This window comes from Martes martes (assembly GCF_963455335.1).
Source record: "Martes martes genome assembly, chromosome: 16".
Classification (NCBI taxonomy): Eukaryota; Metazoa; Chordata; class Mammalia; order Carnivora; family Mustelidae; genus Martes; species Martes martes.
The window spans coordinates 50,924,020-50,944,904 of NC_137904.1; the positions used below are offsets into that span (position 1 = coordinate 50,924,020).

The 20,885-nt window shown below is 52.3% G+C and overlaps 1 protein-coding gene across 2 annotated transcripts in view; it reads right to left on the reverse strand.

The window, feature by feature from the left end:
• Positions 1 to 362: 362 nt before the first annotated feature.
• The window catches only part of PECAM1 (platelet and endothelial cell adhesion molecule 1), a 57,203-nt gene continuing 36,680 nt past the window's right edge, over positions 363 to 20,885 (reverse strand). The window contains exons 15-17 of one of the 2 annotated variants that reach the window (XM_080825729.1): positions 15,499 to 15,555; positions 6,210 to 6,232; positions 367 to 1,393 (exon numbers count right to left, since the gene is read on the reverse strand). In XM_080825729.1, the coding sequence (XP_080681855.1) occupies positions 1,364 to 1,393; positions 6,210 to 6,232; positions 15,499 to 15,555 (110 nt within the window). In that variant the 3' untranslated portion in view covers positions 367 to 1,363. Of the gene's footprint in view, positions 1,394 to 6,209; positions 6,233 to 15,498; positions 15,556 to 20,885 lie in introns of both variants that reach the window. The other variant, XM_080825730.1, reaches the window with a different exon arrangement.

The window sequence follows — 20,885 nt, forward strand, 5'->3', positions numbered from 1 at the left end:
GATATACTTACACTTAAAATATAGTCCGTTTACCTGAAATTCAAATTTAACCAAACATCCTGTTTTGGGTTTTTGTTGTTTTTGCTCAGTCTGGCAACCCCATCTGCCAGGGACAGTCTGGCAGGCTTTGGCTTGGGAAGCAAACACCTGAGCACCAGCCAATGGGTATTAATGACTCAGTGATTGACACTCGGACTACCTCTGGCTCTGCTTTCGGCAAAGGCCAGAGGCCCTGGGCCGGTATGAGACAACCGGCTGATGAGACCTGCTTGGTTCTTTGTGACTTCAGAAAGCCCGGGGTCCTCGAGCACTACAGACATCCTATATGTGTGCTGCCTCTCAGAAGAGAACATTTCACAGGTCCGTGAAGAGTAAAGATCAAATTTATTTAATACAAAACCTTGCAGCTTTGTCACTGAGGCGGCTGGGGGAAATGGGTTCAGTTAGGTCTGCTCCCTAGTGAAATCCCACCACAAAATGGTCGCAGCTACTCGTCCACCCACTCAAGATACCATCAGAAACATCTTAAGACCTCAGGAGACCATTTCTTTAGCAAGGAATAAATTAAAAAAAAATTAGTAAGAAAAATATGTATTTCGTTTTTCTATTAAAAACAGTATCTGCTGTAGGCCAACATCCTCCTGTCTTGCTGCCTTCAGCATGGTAGAGGAAAAGAAAGAAAAGGTATAGAAAATCAGCTTAAGAATATCTGTGCTTGGTCCAGTGTCGTTCTCTATTTTGTGCATTGCCCGGAATGAACCTGAGCTTCAAGTCACCATCTCAAAGAGGACGCTCCCAGGCAGCTTTGGTTTCGCGTTTGTGGCAGGTGAGGTCACGGAGGGAATGGGGTGCCGCTGTCTGGTCGGTGCCGTGGACCTTACAAGGAGCAAGGACTACCCAGAACCACAGGCCTTTGAAGGACCAAAGGCAAAGAGAAAAATTAGCCCCTAAGCCAGGCCATTCGCTAGGAAGTGATCGACAGCAAAACAAAAATGGTTTCTGTGTGTGAAGATACTTGGAAAAGTTCTTTATCTCTGTACGAGATAAAATATTCAAGTTTCAAAATATCCCAATGGGCTGTTGACCCTGAACGTCCTTCCGCGGCTCTCCACTCCTGAGGGTGCTCCGACTTGGTGAGAGGGGGGCTGGGTGGGAATTCACCAGCCCCTCTGGATCCCTCTGTGCCCCACATAAAGGTCTTAGGAGGGATGAAGAACTGGTGACTTGGCCTGAGGAACTGCTATGTCCGGTGGGAGCAGGGCAGGGTCATAAGGAAGCGCACAGAGCTCTTGGAATACGGGAATCATCTGCTCTTCTTGGAATGTGGGTGTCCCCCCGCGGAGGAGTGTCTGCTCCCGCAGTCCTAAGTTCCATCAAGCGAGCCTTCCGTTCTCTGCAGAGACAAGAGAGAAGACAGCTACGGTCACACCCTTCAGGACTCAAGACGGGGCCTGGTGGAAAGAGATGCAAAACTCCAGACAGCCCTTCGCAAAGGAGCTCCAAAGCAGTGCTGTCTTCGGCCGGACCTCCACCTTGTGGGGCCGGCCCCTGGCCACACTCGCTCTTGCCTTCTGTCCTCGCCAACTCTGTAAGCCTGCAGCCTGTCCTCCCCGGAGACACAGCGCACAGCAGAAGGTCTACCGGCTCCGTCAAGCACCCGCTGTGCCCCAGGGCTGTGTCCCTGGGGGGGTCACCCTTACCCACAGAGCAAGACTAGGACGGTTATGAGAGACCCGGCTTCTTGCTCCAGCCCTGCCTCTAGGTCAGTGGTTTTAGTTGAAAAGTTGAAGGGCTTCAACGAAGATAAAGGCTGAAGACATGACGCTGCTAAGGGAAAGAAGCCAGACACAAAAGGAGCAAATAAGTGTTCCACTTCCACGAGGTACCCAGAGGAGTCAAACTGAGAGAGATAAAAAGGAAAACTCTGGTTTCCAGGGGCGCCTGGGTGGCTCAGTGGGTTAAAGCCTCTGCCTTCGGCTCCGGTCATGATCTCAGGGTCCTGGGATCGAGCCCGGCATCCCACTCTCTGCTCAGCAGGGAGCCTGCTTGCCCTCCCCCCCACCCCCGTCTGCCTCCCTGCCTACTTGTGATCTCTCTCTCTGTCAAATAAATAAATAAAATCTTAAAAAAAAAAAAAAACCCCAAAACCCCCCAAAAACTCTGGTTTCCAGGGGAAATGGGGAGGTAGTGTTGAACAGGCAGACTCTTGGTTTGGAATGATGAGAAAGTTCTGTGGATGGAGGGTGGTCACGTCCGCACGGCCATGGGAATGTACTTCATGTCACCAAACTGGACACTTAAAAATGGCTAAAGTGACCAATTTTGTTGTGTATGTTTTGCATCATAAAGTTAAAAAAAAAAAGATTCCATCTTATGTTCGGTAATTGCTTTGTATGGGATTTTTGATACCTGCACATCTGCCAGGGACTGGACCCACCTCCGACCCCGATATCTGTACTGAGGATGCACGAGTTTTATACCCTGTCCATCACGACAAACCGTGCGGCCCCACGGAAGATTTCCCAACGATCCGCAGGAGCTCACCGGGGACTCACAGATGGCATCATGGACACAGCCTCCAAGGTGGGGCAGATTTGGACAAATGCATGTGGCAAGGGGGTGAGCGGATGGGGAGTGCTGGGCCCCGAAGGGCAGGCAGCAAAGGAAGCCCTGACTCTGGCCCCTCTGGGAGCAGAGGGCGCCCTGCCGCGGGGGGACCTCAGGGAGGCCAGCGTCGGGGCAGGTGTGAGGATTAGCCGGGTCTTGGGAGCCCCGTGGCCAGGCTGGTGGGTTCCCGGAGCGGGGATCTGAGGTCGAGTCCCCTTTTCGTTCTGTCCCGGCCACGTCAGAACAGGACACAGTTCCAAGGAGCTCCAGCTGGCAGGCCGAGGCTCTGCCTCCTCCTTTGCCAGCAGAGAACCTGGCAAGCCGGCCAAGAGAGGTGTTGGCCCCAGGGGGCTGGAGGCCTGCCAGCCCTTGGCAGCTCCTTTCACTTCATTTCTTCCGCTTTGCCCACAGGGGTGACCCTGGTGTCCAGCCTTCCTGCAGGCCCCAGACCAAGCCCCTCCCTAGACGCCTCTGTTCTCCTTCTCCAGGGGAGGCAAGGACTGCGGATGGAAAGGGCTGGGCCACCGGCCACCGGACCTTGACGTAAAGGTTAACATGCTCACATCCAAGACCTGTCCGTCCTGGTGCTTCAGTCAGCAGCCAGCTGTCAGCCACCCAAGTACAGCCCTGAAATCGCCCCACTTCTGTCCAGAGCATGGTGTGGATGCTCTCAAAGGTCCTTTTGCTTCTAACACCCCTGGGATTTCTACTTCCTGCTTCTACAATGTGCCCCTTATAGAGCACTTGCAATAAACCCCGTGCTAGACCCTCATTTAATCCTTGCAATGGCCAGGTGGTGGGGCCGGGGGGGGTCATTTTTGCCTCCAATTTACAGATGAAGAAACCAAGGCCTCGAAAGGTTAATAAATCTGCCCAAGGTGACATGGCTAGTGAACAGCTCATCAGGGAAAGTTAGGTATGGGGGGCTGTGGGGGGGAGTCTCTAGTTCTTAAGTCAAGGCCTCGCTTTGGTGGAATCCTGTGAAGAGGCTTTTCAGGGCTAAGGGATGTAAATCCCCCATCCATACCTCATATTGCCAGAGTGATGAAAAGAATTTTAGATTTTTTAAAATTTAGATTTTTAAAAATTTACTTATTTGACAGGGAGCGAGAGAGAGAGATCACAAGTAGGCAGAGCAGCAGGCAGAGAAGAGAGGGGGAAGCAGGCTCCCTGCTGAGCAGAGAGCCCAATGCGGACTCGATCCAAGGACCCTGAGATCATGACCTGAGCCAAAGGCAGAGGCTTTAACTCACTGAGCCACCCAGGCGCCCCTGAAAGGGTCTTTAAAGAGATAACCAAGCCGCATTTATATGGGCGTTTGTAAAATACTTTGCACACGTGTTTCTCATTTTGCCCTTAAGACCCTTTTAATTGGGTGGCTGGTAGTGTTTTTTGTTGGTCTCACCATCAACATTTTACAGATTGGGAAGCTTTGAGGAGGACAGGATCACCCCAAAGACGGCTGGAGGACTGACCCTCGTAGTCCGGTTCCCACCACGGCCCACGGACCGGCTGGCTCCCCGGAGGGAAGGATGCCAGTTGTGATGGGGAGCCGCCTTTTTGCAATAAGAAGGCGAGGCTGTCTGCAAGATCCCGAGCCCCAGGAAGGTCCAGATTCACCCCTTCCGTTTAAGTACAAGGTGTTCTCTTTCTCGTTATCTGTCTGCCTGGGCCACAAACACAATTTATAAACAAGGCAAAAATGGCAGAGGAAAAATGAAGTCAGAATGTGCCATTGAAGTAAGTCAAACAATACTAAATTAGTATTTGGCTAAGTGGCTATCTCATTGTTAAGATATTTCCTCCAATGTGTTTTCAGAAGTAACGGCCATTAAACAACTGGGAATGATCGCCAGGTTTGATTTCAGGAAGGAAATCCCCTCCCATTTCCCTGCTGGGCAATTCAATTAATTTTCTCCTGACCCTCACCAGCTGATTACTAGCAAAACTATACCTGCTGCTTTTATAAACAAAATGCATTCGCTAAAAGATTTCAAATCTCTCTCCCAACGGCTGGGCACCCCAGAGCTCCGGCCAAAAGGCTTTATGGTTTGGGGTGGGGCAGGCTGGGTTGCCAGTGAGCTCTCAGGAGCATCCTGGGAGCAGACTTCAGGACCCACGGGCCAGCTTCTGGGGAAAAGGAAAGTTCTATCTGTCCTGGAGTTCAGAGCCTTTGTCCAGAGAGACCCTTTGGATCAAAGACAAAATAAATAAGTCGGTCCCGCAGATCCAGCAGACCTGCCTTGAATGGTGATGTCACTTCTTCGAGGGAGTCTGCGGATCTGACCTAGGTTCTAGTCCTGGCCCTGTTATGACCTAGTTGGCTGACCCTGGCCGGGCTGTTATGCCCATTCAGCCTTCAGTTTTCTCACCTATAAATTGGGCCCCCTGTCCTTCCGATGCAAGTCTCTGGTTTCAGGAGTCTGGGTGGGTTTAAGCTGGAAAAAGACATTCATTTCATTCCTCTTTTCCTCAGATTGATAGCTTTCCTCCATGAAAAGAATGTCAGTGGTTTCCTGCCCAGCAGAGGCATAAGGAGTTCCCTATTTTATAAGAATTCAGACTCCAGCAAAACAAAGGAAGCCACGGGGTCCATTGGAAGGTGACCAGCAATTTTGCATAGAGTTCTTCCCAGACCTTAAAGAAGCAGTTCCTCATTTCTCAAGGTACTAAAGGCCCAGTGAGTTAACCCCCGCACTGCTGGGTAGTTGGTACGGAGGTCGGGAGTGGGAAGACAGGAGAAGACAGGACTTGGCAAAATTTGAACTTGGATTTCTACATTTTTAAAAAACATTTCCATCTGCCAAGTAGCAGCTTCCTAAATCCTCAACTTTCTACAGGGAGGCACTGGGATCCTTTGCATGCAAACCCTAACTCACCTCTTCCTAGCACTTGTCCCCCACACCTTTTCTCCTCCCATTCTGAGCTGCTTGGCAACAGCAATCAGACTCATTCCTCACGGCCCATACCAACGACCCCTTCCTTGGGGAGGAGATCCCCTAACCGGGCCAGTCTCTCTTCTGCATTTCCATGGCATCTGGTGAGTTACGATCACCTTGCTTCCTCATCAGTGTTAACTTATCTAATTCCTTCATTGGGTCAAGGACCTTGAGAGCAGAGGGCCTGGTGTATTGGGGTGACTGGCTTAGGCTCTCAGAGTTCAAAGTTTAAATGAGCTGTTGGATCCTCTCCTCCTCAAGCATACTCCCCACCCCCCAACTCTGCCCCACTTCCAAAGCCTGAACCTGAACTGGGAGGAAATGGGCACTCTGCTCATGGGCAACTAGGACGTGCCCTAGGTTCCCAGTCCTATGGTGGTGGTAATGAGGGGAGGGTATCTCTTCACAGGAGGGCTGAGATGTAATGTTGGAACCGTGGGAGAGAGTATTTGAAACCACAACAGGCCCAGAGCACCCTGCCAGCCAGATGACCAAGCCTTCCCTGTCCCAGGCTAGTTGCGACTTGCCTGGGGCTCCTGGTCTAAAACAGACAAGGCTGGTGTAGGGGTGTAATTAGTGGGAACACAGAAATCTGGGTGAGTTTGGAAATATTACAATGTTCACTGGACTATTTTTAAAAATGTTAATGAAATGTGTACTTACAGAATATCTGTTTTCCATGAAATCTGCAAAACAAAGGATAACAGGGAGGTGAGAGGATGCAGAGTGCCTTAGGCTCCCTCCCCTCAAATCTCAGGACCTCCAAGGTGAAAGGAAGGGGGGTGGGATGCAGAAGGAGAGGCCCAGAGCCATAGGCTTTCTAGGTCCTCAGCCAGATGGCTGGATGGCTCCTTTGTCCATAGACAGCTTCCTCTGTAGCCCCATGTGACAAGCACATAAAATCCTTGGCAGCTCACTAGACATTGAAAACAATTTAAATATTTTATTTGATTTTTTAAGTAATCTCTCCACCCATGGTGGGGCTTGAACATGACCTGAGATTAAGAGTCGCACATTCCACTGAGCCAGCCAGGTGCCCCTTAAATAGGTTTTTGTTTGTTTGTTTTTTAAATTAGTACCACATGTTATTTCGGGAAAAAACCCTGAAAACTATAGGGAAGTAGAAAGTAGCAGATAAACATGATCCCTGGTTCTACTCTTCAAACCGTGTTGACACTTTTGTCTTCTAGTGATTTTCTGCTCTCCAGAGGTTTTTTACCCCTGAGTTCTGATATATAATACAGGCCATTTCATAGCCTATCTTTCTTACATAACACGATTTCACGAACATTCTCTGGTGCCTTCTTAAACATAATTGGGAGTAGCTGTGTAATTATCATTAAACAGATGTGCAACTGTTTACTTATCCAGTTCCTTATTTTAAAAATTTAGGTTCTTTCCAAGTTTTCGCTCTTTTAAATAATGCTGCCATATCCTCTTTGGGAATAAAGCTATTTCCATATTTCCTATAGTTTGTCCATTCCCAGGAGTGGGATCAAGGTATAAACATTGCCTACCGCTCTTGGGATACATGGCCCTTTAAGGGCTGTCTGGAATGAGCACCGTCTTCTTGCCAGAGTGCGGTGGGGGAACCAGCAGCCCCCGCCAGGCTGCGGTGCTGATGATGGGCCTGGCCAGATGTCAGGAAGATCAGAGTGAGGTGAAGAAAGGCGAAGGAGCTCAGGAGACATTGTGGTGAGAGTGAGCCATGCCCGCCTGTTAGTTAGAGATGGTTTTCACTACCACAGGCAAGAGAGGGCTGTGGGTTGCCCCTTTGGAAAGGACCAGGCCGCCCACTAGTAGCAGTTTCTAAAAGAACAGGGACCCAAATGGTTGGGACCAATTCCCCAAACAACCCCCATGGACGCAAACCTGAAGACAGAGAAACTCTGGGGACTTCCTGTCTGGGGAAGGGAGGAGATGTGGGTATGGGGGATGGTTGCCTTTCCTGAAGGTGGCAGAGGTAATGGCAGGATGGTCAGCACCCACCCCCTCCGAGTCCTCAGTGTCCTAGACGGTCGTGCTCCAAGAGGCCTCAGTTTCTGCTCTGCTGTCCAACCTTGAACCCGGTCCCTTCAGAGTTTGGGGAAGTCTCAGGGCCCACCTGTCACAACGGGAGTCACAACCCTTCTGTTTCTTTCTCTAATTTAAAAATATCCTGTTTCCAAAAGTCCACTTCCCCCTCCAGCCCTGTCTTATCACAGCTCTATTGTGCGTCCCCTTGAGAGGGAACAGGGCCAGAAGTTCCTAAGGGGGCCCCTTCTGTCCTGGCTGGGCCAGAGGCAGACGTCAACGGCCAAATGGATGAATCAGCCTGACCGCGAAGTCAAGCCATTGTGTAAACTTCCACGCATTGAGTGAGGCCCGGGCAGTACTCCCACCTCCAACCCAAACCTGACCTGGAAGGACCCAAAGGACCCCATGCTTCCCACTCCCCCTTAGCCCCAGCGGCTCTGCAATCAGACATAAGAAAGAAAGAGTCTTAGGCTGTTTCTTAAAGCAATATCAATACAAAATCCTAAAACTTCGAATATGCTGGTAAATACCGAAGGAACCCTAGGTTTATGCACACGTGTAGTTTCTGCTTCTTTTCGGTAATAGCGCAATCACCACAAACAGAAAATCTGGTGGGGGCGCCTGGGTGACTTAGTCAGTTAAGCTAAGTGTCTGCCTTCAGCTCAGGTTGAGATCCCAGAGTCCTGGGATCGAGCCCCGTGTCAGGCTCCCTGCTCTAGGGGAGTCTGCTTCTTCCTCTCCTTCTGCCCGTCCCCCTGCTCATGCTCGCTCTCTCTCTCTCTCTCTCCCCTCTCAAATAAATAAATAAAATCTTAAAAAAAATAGGATCTGGTGCGTAGTACCATTTTTTTTTTTTCAAAGTACTTCTTTACCCACTTGGATTCTGAAGTGGGAAATAGCAACCTGGGGCAGGTTTGGCAGTGACCGCTGGCCTGATTGGCTCTGGACCCCACAGGATGGGTGGGGACTGACCCCCAAGTGCTCTTCTCTCCCTCCCAGAGGGGCTGGAACAGAGAGGCCCTCTGCTCTATAATTCTTTCTTGATGACAGCTACTCTTAGTGTATTACATTTCTACCCCCTTTGGAAACATCTGGAAAACCAGGAAAAGCCAGAGCAGAAGGTGAAGGCCGAGTGAGCAGATACTGGGATGGGAAGGTATAGGTTAGTGTCCCATCCAAAAGGCATAAGTTAATGTCTGAAGAAGGACTCGGCATCTCTTCCCAGGGCCAGGAGCTGTCAGGTGGGGTGTGCTCAGGGCACCTTCCGAGATGGACCCAGCATCTAGAGAGGAAAACCAGCTCTCCTGTTGGAAGACTCAAAGGAGGTAAGTTCTTATAAGCCAGGGTTTCTTAACACTGGCATTATTGACATTCTGGGCTGGAACATTCTTTTCTGAGTTTACTTATTATTTTTTTAAAAGATTTTATTTATTTATTTGACACAGAGAGAGAGAGATCACAAGTAGGCAGAGAGGCAGGCAGGGGGAGAGGGGAAAGCAGGCTCCCTACTGAGCAGAGAGCCCAATGTGGGGCTCGATTCCAGGACCCTGAGACCGTGACCTGAGCCGAAGGCAGAGGCGTAACCCACTGAGCCACCCAGGCCCCTGACTTATTATTTTTTAATAATCTCTACTAAATGTGAGGCTCAAAGTCATGACCTGACCCTGAGATCAAGTCTCCTTCTCTTCCAACTGAGCAAGCCAGGTGTTCCTGGGCTGGGTCATTCTTTGCTCTGGGGGCTGTCCTGTCCACTGTAAGATGTTTAGCAGTATTCCCGGCCTCCATACATTAGATGCGATAGTACCCCTTCTACCCTCCGCCTCCCTGCCAAATTATGACAACCAAAAACGTCTCCTGCTTCGAGAACCAGTACTCCCAGCTGTGGAAATGTCATCCTAGACCTGATTTCTTTCATAGGGAAGAACTCGACTGTGTTTCTGATTGTAGGAAACCACCTCACTCTTCAGTTTTAAAATCCAGGGTAAATATACATGAATAGGTTTTGCTTCGGGGTGAGCGTTAAGCCGTTTTATGAAGTGCCTTTAGAATGAGCGGGAGCACTAGAAAATGTCGAGCACTGATTCAGAGTAAAGATACAAATTTTCCTGCTTAGCCAGAAACAGCGGTTCGCATGTGGCTCAGCCAGGCTGAGAGTGAAGTTGTGGAGAAAGTCAGAGGCAGTCACGCCTGCATGGAGAGGCTCCCCGTCCAGCCCAGCTGTAATGTCTCCCTTTTAGTTCTTGTCACTAGGAGAGCAAGGGAGGAAAGGGAAATCAAGCCTTTCCCTGGATTAGTCAGGGGAGGAGGAAGCTGGCAGCAGGTGAACAAAGAGGTTTTCGGGAGGTGGTGTTTGGGAGTGAAATGGGGGGGCTCTTGAGGCCAAGTCACCCTGTACCTCAGAGCACCAAAGCTATGAACGAGCTCCCTGGGAGGGCAGCGCCATCTAAATCGAGAGAACTTGGATGTGTGACACATGGGAGTGTCGCAACTGGAGTAACAATTGGTTCCAGTTACTATAACCTGTATGACTTTCTTTAAGCACTCACTTTTTGGACTACCTACATTACTGCTTAATAAGAGACATAAAAACAGACTTCGTTCCAGTTTCTGGAAAGCCAGGTCCGATGCTGTAACCAGAGCCACCGTAGCTGACTGGGATTTGCAAACCTGACCTCAGGCAAATGATTGAAGAAAGAATAAGTACTTAAAAAAACAAACCTAAGTGCTAACCTTGCAGATCCAAATTATAAGAAATTATCTGCGTGGTCTCCATTAGCTAAGCCTGCCCATGGTTATGTAGATGCAGAAGCTCTTTCTCAACCCCGTTCTGGCTCTTTTCCAGGGCTTGCTTTCCCTTCTCCTTAGGCTTCTCTCAATGGGGTTTCTTTCAGAAATAAATTTCCTAGTACTGAGAACCCCTCTCCTTCTTTCCCTAACATGTTGTAATGACTCACCTAAGAGTTGGAGAGGGAAGAACTGTAAGATTGGGGGTTTCCTAGCCCTGGATGGAGTTAACGGCTGGGACAAGATGTTAGCTTAGCTCTTTGTCAATGAAATAGTAGGTTCGCAACAGAAGAGCAGACCTAACCACCACGACCCAGCAGGGGACACTGGGTTGGAAGAGATGTCCTCTCCTCCCCATTTACCCCCTACAGTACCCACTACTCCTACCCACCTGCCCACCACAGCTCTTAGCCCCAGCACTCACTCCTGAGAACACTGAGTGTTCCACAGCAGTCCCACATGAGCGAGGGAGATTTTATTGAAAATGAGAAAAGTAACACCTGAGGGAGAAATGAGGGGCGGGAGCCAAGTCATACAACTGGATAAGAGCAGGGCTGAAAATCAACCCCAAGCCTCTATCTCCCGCTTAGGGTGTTCCCCTCAGGATTACAGTGCAAAGAACCATCCAGGTGGACGCCAGCCAACACAAACACAGGAGAAGCACAGTGAGTTGGGCCCTGAGATCCATGACTTCATTCGGATTTGAAGGGAAAACTCAGGCTTAGGTGCAAATACCTATAGGGTCTCGGAATCAAGGGTGAGTAAAGGATTGGGATTGGCTCCAAGGGACCTAAAAAGTAACTCTTAGAAGTTACTTAGAACCAACATGTTCAGGGGAATGGTTCGGGAAGGACCAAAGCATAGACGAATGACCATTACTTCCAAATGCCAGGACCGAGACTCTCCAAACGTTCTGACTGGAAGGCAACTTAAGATCATCCATCCAACCACCTCATTTGACATAAAAATGTTGAGCTGAGTCACATTCAGGGACGTGCAAAGGAGAATGGTTGTGGCCAGGGGCTGGGAGAGTCATGAGTTATTGTTCACTGGGTATGAAGTTTCACTCTGGGAAGATGGAAATGTTCTGGAGATGGATGGTGATGATGGTTGTAGGATTTTGTGAATGTATTTAATGCCACTGAAATGTACACTTAAAAGTGATTAAAATGCCAAGTGTGATGTATGTTTTGTCGCAGTTAAAACTCCCCCCCCCCCACCAAGGCTGAGTTTAGAGCCGAAAGTCACGATTGCCAAGACCTGGCTCCTCCCCCAGCCTCCAGATCCCTGCCAGCCCTCAGCCAGCGGCTCTGCAACCCTCTCCCCAGGGCGCTGGTCCTACCCAGAGCCCCGCCCTGGGGCTGCTCCTTGGAGGCAGGCCTGCCCAATGCCCTTTAGCTTATCTAGAGGAGCAGTTTTCCTTTGTATCACTCAGGGGAAAAAAGGGGGTTTAAGAGCCAGAACTACGCCCTGTGAGCCATTTCCCAAAATAGCCAGCCCTGAAGTGCCGCTAGTTGGAAGGTGGCGAGGACTGAGAAATTAAGGTGGGAAGGAAAAAAATCTAAGAAGGAAAGTTTAGAGAAGACGTAGCTCTGCATGCAGCCTGCTTACTGACCTGTCCAGACACCGACCCTCATTAGGTCCCTTATTTTATTAGGTGTCACCCTTCTCCCCCCTCCCCCACCTCCACATCTATCCCCGCACCCATGCACCCGTGTTGGAGGATTTTTTCTGCTTGCCAACCCTGAGGGATCCTTCTAAGACTGCTGAGGAGTGGGTAAGACTCCAAGACCCCCCCCCTCTTCAAACAAGAAGCACTTGAGTGGCATCACCCGAAGGGAACTCGGAAACATCTAGAAGAGGCTTCTGGAAGTGTGGTCTCCAGACCAATAGCCAGATATGTGAGAATCTGTGAGGAATGCAAAGTAGCCTCACTCCAGACCTACCGAATCCAAAATTCAGGGGGCTGGTTGCAGGACCGTCTGTGTTTTAGCAGACCTGGAGAACACTCCATCTAGATCCCGGCCCCTGCCCCTCATCTCACAGAGGTGGTGACCAGGGTCCCTAGAGGTTCCACGACTCAGCCAGGGTCACCCAGACCATACCGGCTGTCACTCTGAACAGAGGCGAACCCTCTAGGGAGACCGGTGATGATGAAGCCGACCACGCAGCGGCGCGTGGTCCATCGGTTTGGCAGCGTGGAGAGGAGACGTGAGGAGCCGCGCTCCGTAGCCAGCCTCCCTGCCTCCGATTGATTCCCTGCTCTGCCAACCACTGGCCTTGGGATCTGCTCCGGGACAAGTTATTTAACCCGTGGGCCCATTTCCCCATCTGCAGAACAGGAAGAGTAGTAGAGCTCCCGCCATCCCAAGCTGGTTTTGAGGCTTGCGCATAGAGTAGCATCTGACGGTAAGAGGAAAGGAAAGGGAAGAGAATTGACCCGAGGCTGCCAGCCTCTCCCCCCCCCCCCCCCGTCCCCCTGGGGGAGCAGCAGCCCAGCAGGAAATGTTCCAGAACAGCAACTTCTGAGGCTTCCAGGACGGAGCCTCTTCAGTGAGGGGCCAGCAGGGACTTCCAAGGCAGCACCGTGGATTTGACTACAAGACCCAGGGCTCTCTCTATAACCCCCAAACGCTGGGCAGGAGCCGGTTGCCGGGTCGGAGACCAGATTACAGAGGTGTCCAAGGCCCCACCGACTCCCGACGGCCCAGGTTGGGCAGGGGGCGCGCCCTGGCCAGGAATCGGGATCCGGCTCTAGTCTCTGCCTGGGCTCAAGTTTCTCTCTCTGGCATCTTTCAACTAAAAGGGCTTGGATGCTCACTGTAGGATAGGGATACTATGAGGACCGGTGCTTGGGGTAATTCGCACCATCTCCCCCCCTCCCTTCCCTCATTTAATCTCAGTGGAAGAAACTGGAGTCTCAGAGGGGTTAGACATCTTGGTCAAAGTCACAGAGCGGCCAAGTGGCCGCACGGGGACTGGGGCTCAGATGTCTGTCAGCAAAATAGGACCCGTCACCACCCAGAATTCCGACAGGGTCTGGTCCTGCGGTCCATTCCTGCCTTAGGTCAGAGGGAGCAGTCAGGTTCCCACAGCGGGGGACGGAGGTCTCAGGCCTGGAGAACCAGCCCGGGGCCCCTGAGGGAACCCATCTGAACAGCAGTCCTAAAGCAGGGGTAGAAAATCACAATATGCCTCGTCCAAACATGCCACATCAGCACAGGGTTATTTTGAGCTGAAGGCAAATGACAGTCAACAGATGCAGAAAGCACCTACAAAAAACTTTTATTGTTCTTGGTTAACTTCCTAGATAAGCCCCCACTTCTAACCACTCTGCAGTTTCCCATCACTTGGTTTTTCTCCTGTTAACCTGTCTTTTGCCAGCCTAATTTGCGGGGCACCTAACACACACCCTTCGGGGTGCACACTGGGGGTGGCCTTTTCCAGCTGTAAAGGGCTTCCAGCAGCAGGCTCAGGCCACAGCAGACTGCAGGCTTCCCGTGGGTCTCCTGGGGGGGAGGGGATCGCTCTGGGGGGAACCCCTGTGGGCTCCACAATCCACCAGCTTCCTTTCCCCGAAACCAAAGGCAGTGCAGTTCCCTGATCTATGATCAGGAGTGTGGAAATCCACCTCCAGGGCGGGCCAGTGTGGGGACCTGCTTCCTGTACGAACTTGGGCAAGTGTTTCAACTGCTCTGTGCCTCAGTATCCTCATCTGTAAAATGGGACTTACTGTGAGGGTTCAAAGAGATATTCCAACACAGTAAGCGCTCCATCCTTCTTGTATAACCAAAGCAATTAAGTGTGAACGATCTCAGGGACCTTGAGGAGAGCAGAAGGGGTGTTTTCATACAATTGGGTGAACCCTACTGGAGCTCTAGCTTTTTGTTACACTGGAAGAACAGAGAAGGTCTATTTATTTCTCAATTTGCATTTTGTTGGCTCTGAACGTACTGAGATTGCAAAATGAGATACTGAAATCGAAAATTGCCCCCGGAGATGCTTTCTGAAAATTGGGCAGTCAGTGTCAAGTTCCTCAAGGGGCTGAGTTTCTGCTCTACCCATGAAAATGCCATTAAAAAAACATATTAACTAAAGGGAGATTCCTCTTTTGGATAAAAAGGAGTCTCCTGTAGTTAAGACAGTGCTTCTCCAATGTTAGCAATTGTCAACAGTATCTGGGAGCCTGTTAAGAGTTCAGATTCTGAGGATTCGGATTCTCGCGGGTCTGGACTTGCCCTGAGACCACCATGGCTGTCGGTCTGCGGACCCTGCTCAGAGTAGCTGGGCTTTCCTGAATCTTCCTGGCCAGTTGTAATGCTCCCCAGATAACCCACTTAAATACAGGTCTGAGGCAAAGATATCCACATAGTGACCATTTCCCCCAGAATCACGCCTCTGGGCCTGTGACTTATTTTCAGAATTGAAAAAGGAGTCTTTGTGTTCCATTCATTTTCCCAGAATGGGATAGAATAATGATACAAACATGATACTGCTGGGAGCTTCCGCACTTCCATGTCTGCTCGGGCACCGTGTTCAGTCCTGGGGGAAGATCTTCATGGGGGAAGTGGTGGAGACGGGGGCTGAACTGGGGTCTAGCACGGGAGAAAGGGAAAACTGAAGGAGAGGATCTACCCGCCCCCCCCACCCCCAGGCAGTGCGTTCTCATAGAGACTGAGCTCCCCAACATCTTGAAAGCAAAGCACTGACTTTGTCTATGAACTCTGGGTGCCCATCATGCACCAGGGCCTGTGGGGGTGGGGCGGGAGGGGAGGGTAGATGAGATGCCCTGGCTGGCACCTGAGCACAGGTGGGGCCATGCTGCTTCTCCTGGGGTCCCATGAGCACACAGTGGTGCCAGGACACACTCCAGCCCAGATGCTCCTGAGCTGGGTCTGAACATGTGAGGTTCTATATCCCTGGCATGCAGTAGGCGCTTAATAAGTGTGCGTTGACTAAATTACAGCACATGTAACATACGGCTATGTTTTAGGGGTGGCAGGAGAGAGGCGGCCACCAGCTTTGGTGTAAGGGGCAGTACACTCCTTTTTATCTTCCTTTGCTCCTTCTTCTCCCGCCCACTCCCAAGCCCCCATGGATGATTCTGGGGGAACCATCCCCCAGGCTGGGAGAGTCAAGGGCCCTCACTCACCAGGGTTAGCTTTCCGGATTTCACTGTACACAGTCTCTGTGCCCTTGGTTTCCAGACCTGGAAAGTGACCAGGTACAGGTCAACAGCTGCCTCTGGGCACCAGGTCAGCCCACCACTGAAGCAGGAGAAGGTCTGAGGCTCCCTGCTTGTCCACTACCTCCCGCCCCCATGAGCACCCACCTCCAGCAGGGGCTGGAGACCTTGTTGCCACAAAGCTCAGGCCATTTCCTGGCTTCAGAAGATCCTGGTCTAACTAGTGGTGCTCAGCCTGGAAGGATGAGGTCAACAGGCCAGTATGGGGGTGGGTCCAGCTGCTCCAGGGGAACCCTGGACCCGAAGGACCACAGGTGGGGGGGTCCCCAGTATCAGCCTGCAGCCTTCAGCTCGGGGGCCCCGCCCTTCCTTCCCTGCCAGGGTGTCCCCGTGTCCAGCCACTCTGCTGGCCGCTCCCAGGGGGCAGGGCTCTGGGCTCCTAATCACCTGAGGCCTGGGTTAGAGCCTGGGCATTGTCTATGACTTTCAGGATTGGCTGGGACCAAGAACAACTTAAAATCTCGACAGCCGGGCCAGCTGATGTCAAATGCCAACACTGGGGCCTCATTCTGGTTCTGACTGGTCTGGGTTGGCCCTGGCACTGGGGTTTTTTAAGAGCTTCCAGGGGATTCTAAGACGCAGACCAGGCTGAGATCCTCCAGTGTAGACTCTTCCAGAAGAGCAGACAGAGGACTGACCAGGGCATGGATTACGCCCCGAGGAGACTCAGGGTTTGGGGGACAAAGCACCCAAACGGGCATCTGTTTAAGTTCAAGTCTACGTACAGGTTGTGTATACACACACTTGTACACACACCATACTGTGTCTACATGCAGCGTACACACACACCCAGGGTGTACACACACAGCATGTACATACACACACACCCACAAACCTCAGGAAACGGGACGGGGCCCAGCCACTTCCCCCGCCTCCTCTCACCTGCACGAAAGACCAGGAAGCCTCACTGTGGAAAGGTAGCTTTCTACATGTGGCCAACATTCTCCTTCCACGGATCCAGAAACGAAGCCCCAGACAGGGGAAGACGTTTCCTGACTGTCCTCCGTACTGAGTGGCTGTTATTTTCCTTGGTGGCCGGCAGCTAGCTGGGCCATGCCCGTGGACTCTAACTGTACCAAGATGCTCTTGACTCACTAGGCTCCAGGGATGCCCCCTGACCCTAAGCGTGTCCCTTCACTGCCCCCGCACAGCGCTTTCTCTTTGGCCCATTCCTCCTCGTCCTCCAAGTCCCAGGACAAGTTTTGTTCCCGCACCTGGATTCACACACCCTCATACACCTACCCACTCCCTAACACACTCACCCCTTCCCTGTGCCCAGGGCAGTTACACAGGACCCCTGTGCTCATACAGCACTTTGGGGACACTTGCCCATGACAACACTGACATTATTTGTCCCCAAGACTGTCTCCCTGGTGGACCTGGAGCTCTGGGTGCACCTCTTGGGCCCAGGCCTTGCATGGCTACCTGGAGGCATAGAGGTTTGATAGGACAGTGAAGGCACCAGTCAATGTCCTTGCAAGGGTTTCTCAGACTCCCTGAACTTCAGGAAGGTATTAGTATAACCAGCCTGTTCCCGGAAGTTTTAGATCTTGGTGATCAAAGCCATGGTCCTTCATCAGACACTGAATGGTGAAGGGTGGTGGTTCCTGTGCTGAGCACCAGGAGGAAGGCTGGGGGTGGAGGGGCAGTTCAGATCCCCCAGCTGCTGAGTCTGGGGCATTTGGGTTGGCCAGGCCCTTGCAGAAGGCTTCATATGACTCCCCCAAGACACCAAACAGGAGCTGGTACTCAGCAGCGTGACTGAGCCACCAAGCACCCCTCTGCTAGGACGCCTGCTTTTTTCTAAGAGGCCAGCAGAGATGCCTACCCCGCTCCCTACACTCCCTCCATGGCACCAGATTTGGGGGCGTACAGGGAGGCTCCAGGGATTTCTGAATCTCCTGGGAATCTGCCACATCCCCAAGGGATTCTGCTCCATGTTAGGCCTGGGTGAGTCTCGCATTCAGTGTGATCCTAACACCTGCTCTGGGCTGGGTGCTGTGGACCAGGAAGGGAAATGGTGACTTGGACCCAGAGCTTTCAGGAGCCCCGGGCTGTGGGGCAGACAATGCGGGGAGAAACGATGGTATAAGACGCTGTATACCAGGTGCCCCGGGTCCCCGCCAGCTCATCCTCAGACCCTGTCCCACAATGGGAGCCGGGGCCACGGAGAAAGAAAGGAGAGATGGGGTGGGGTGGCCAAGCCTGGGGGTTGGACACCTTGGAAGATCCACACCCCCCAGGCTTGCTGGTAGACCTCTCTGGTCACCTTGGGGACACTCTAACACCCTCTGGACTCTTGACCCCCTTCCTTCTTGTAACTGTGGATCAGCCCGGGTGGCAGGGTGGTTTCCACTTCTTGGCCGAGCGGCTATCCTCGCAGCTGCCCCAGCAATTCCTCCCGCTGCCCCCCTGTCCTGCCCCCAGTGATGGGCCGGGGCTGGCCGCTCGCCTCCACCACCCCTGCCCGGCTCTGCAGCTGCCCACTAATGAGTAACCCAGGCCAACAGGCTGTTTGTCTCTGCTGTCAGGCATGTTTCCGGATGGGGCTTTATTTTGGCTTCTGTTTTTCTCTGTTCTCAGAGAAAGAGATGGCTTCAATGTCATGGGGTTTTCCCAGCAATTAGCCTCAGAGCAAACAAGCAACAGACCGGGCTGAACAAGTTCCTTCCCACCCCGCCTCCATCCCCCAGTGATTCCTTGGTCAGCTGCCAGTCGGAGGCAGAGCTGGACGCAGGCCTCATCCCCTCCCCCACCCCAGCTGTGGAAGAGGGAGCCTTGAGGATAGGGAACTGGGTTGGCCAAGACCACATCAAGTTTACTCATCACTGGCCTTGAAACCACAAAGCCCTTTCCCCACCCTAGGGACACCCCACCCACCACCCATGAGAAAGCAAGGGGACAGCTTCCTAGGCCAGGCTGGCCCTACCCTGCTGTCCCTGAGCACCCAAGAGGCTGGATCCAGAAAACACAACGTGAATCTTCCAGAAACTCTCCATTTCCACCCACATGGCTGTCACTCTAGCTCTCATGAGACCCTCGCAGCAACGTGGGGAATGGTGACCGCAGCTGTGCACAGCCTAGCAAGGAACGCACCCCTCGTCCCTCGTCATCCTGTCCTAAGACTTCTTTTCCCTTTAAAGCCCACCCCACCCTCAGGCAAGAAAAAGAAAACCAGACACTCTAATATGGAAGCATTCCCAAAAGAATGGAAAATGGACCCTTTTGCAAGGACACAACCCTGCATCCTTTCTCTATCAGCTGCCTTCAGTCCAAACCCTCTGAGGCATCAGGCCCAGTGCTCATAATCCCACCTCGTCCTGGCCCAGCGGGCAGCAGAGGCGAGGACAGGACCTGGCCCTCTGGGAGGAGCATGAGAACCTCAAGGCCAGAGCCCGGGGCAATCCCTGTCAGCTTGAGCACCCCATGGAGTTTGGAGGGTTGGGGACAGCAGGGTTTTTCTACACATATGCAAAATCTTGGGGCAGCCCTGTCCTCTTTTTACACTTCCCCTTCTCTTCCCGGCCGGAATTCCCCTTTAGAGGAAGGAAGGTGTTACTGCCAGAACCGAGCCCATGATGCACAGTGACAAAGGGACATCTGTAGCGGCTCTGGGAGGACCAGAGAAGGCTGGAAGGGAGCCCCCTACAGCCCCTTTAGCCACAGCTGACCCAGACTCTGTTCTGAGCACCAGCCCCCCGTGCTGTCTCCTCTTTGGCATCTCATGCTTAACCTAACCGGACCTGTTCCTCCCAATCTCAGATATCGGGACCATCCATCCAGACCTGTAGTGATTTGGTCTCCCCGATCCTTGCCATAAAATGTCATCCACGGTGGCATGTCTCTGAAATCTATCTCCAATCTACCCACTGCTGGCACTTTGGCTCCGCCCTCATCCCCTCTGGCCCGGGACAACACACCAACCTCTGCCTCCTTCCAGATCTTCAGATGAGCCAAGCTCTGGGCCACCGCACGCTGTCCTGCCCATTTCCTGGGTCCTCCCAACCCTCTCTCCTCTTATTGGGGCCACCTTCTTTGTGCCCTGCAGGCCCCAGCTTCAACGCCAGCCCCCAAACCCACCTTTCAGCCGTCTCATTGCTCCCTTTCCTTCCGAGCACTAACCATCACATGACGCTGTCTATATATTCTTCGTTTCCGTGTTTTCCTGGCTCCCTCACAGGCTCTACCCCCATGTGGGGCGGGAAGACGGGCCATATATGTATCTTTGCTGCTTGCACAGGGGCTGGCCCATCAAGGACCTTACTTTGTTAACAAGTGAACCTCTTTACAATGAAATAAAGAGGAAGGGAACTCCAGGCCTGCCACGGCCCCCACCATTCCCAGGTCCAGTCCAGTCTCACAAGTGGGATGCCCAGCATGATCATGCAGACGGGGCAGCATCAACCCTAGGGGCCATTCTGATGGCGGACTGTGGGAACAGTGCCCCACTGGGCGGCACACAGCCCAGGAGCCATAGGGGACAGCCTCACCTGAAGGTTCTGTGCACACACCACCCGCTGACGTGGTGCCCAGGACCTAAGCAAGGAAGCAGGAAGGAAGCCCAAACTCCTCCTGATTCATGGAGCCAGAGAGGACAAAGGGATGCCATTGTCCTGGGACTCTGGCTAATGCTATGCACGGCCGGTCTGGAAAAGGGCCCTCAGCTTGCCAGGTGGAGTGGACCCAGCAGCAGCCCTGGGCCTCAGTGGAGGGGGGGAATGTGTGGCTATAGCCTTAAAGAGCCTCCCAGCAGGTCAAGAAGGCTCTGGGTGGTTAGGGTGAAGGAAAGCCAGGAGGAGATGTGTCGTTTTTTTGGCGGGGGCGGCAAAAAGCAACGGCAACTGACGTTCTGGCGTTCGCTGTGGAGCAGCCCGCTCTGCATCTGTGTCCCCAACGGAGCCACAGAGCCAGGGACCCCCGGGCCAGCTGCCCCCGAGAGAACTGCACACAGAAAAGCAAAACCTGAAGTGGGAGGCTCGTGCCACTGTTCACACAGAAGGGGACTCTGCTTTCAGAAGCACTTCCCCAAGAGTCCCTCTAAAGAGCCAAGCCCTCACCACCTTCAAATACGTGTTTCATTTCCCCAGGGTCCGTGTGCAAGCAGCTCTTTAAGGAAGATGCTAGGTGCGGGCAAGGAATGTAGCTCTGGAAGAAAGCCCAAACACCCGCCAGTGAGGCCCTCGAAAAGTCTCTCAACAAACACATTTCTTAGCACTTAGTAGTTGCTCAGGAAAACCTACTCCTTATTAATAGAGAGATAAATAAGAATTAAACTTAATGCCTCAAAAGCCTAG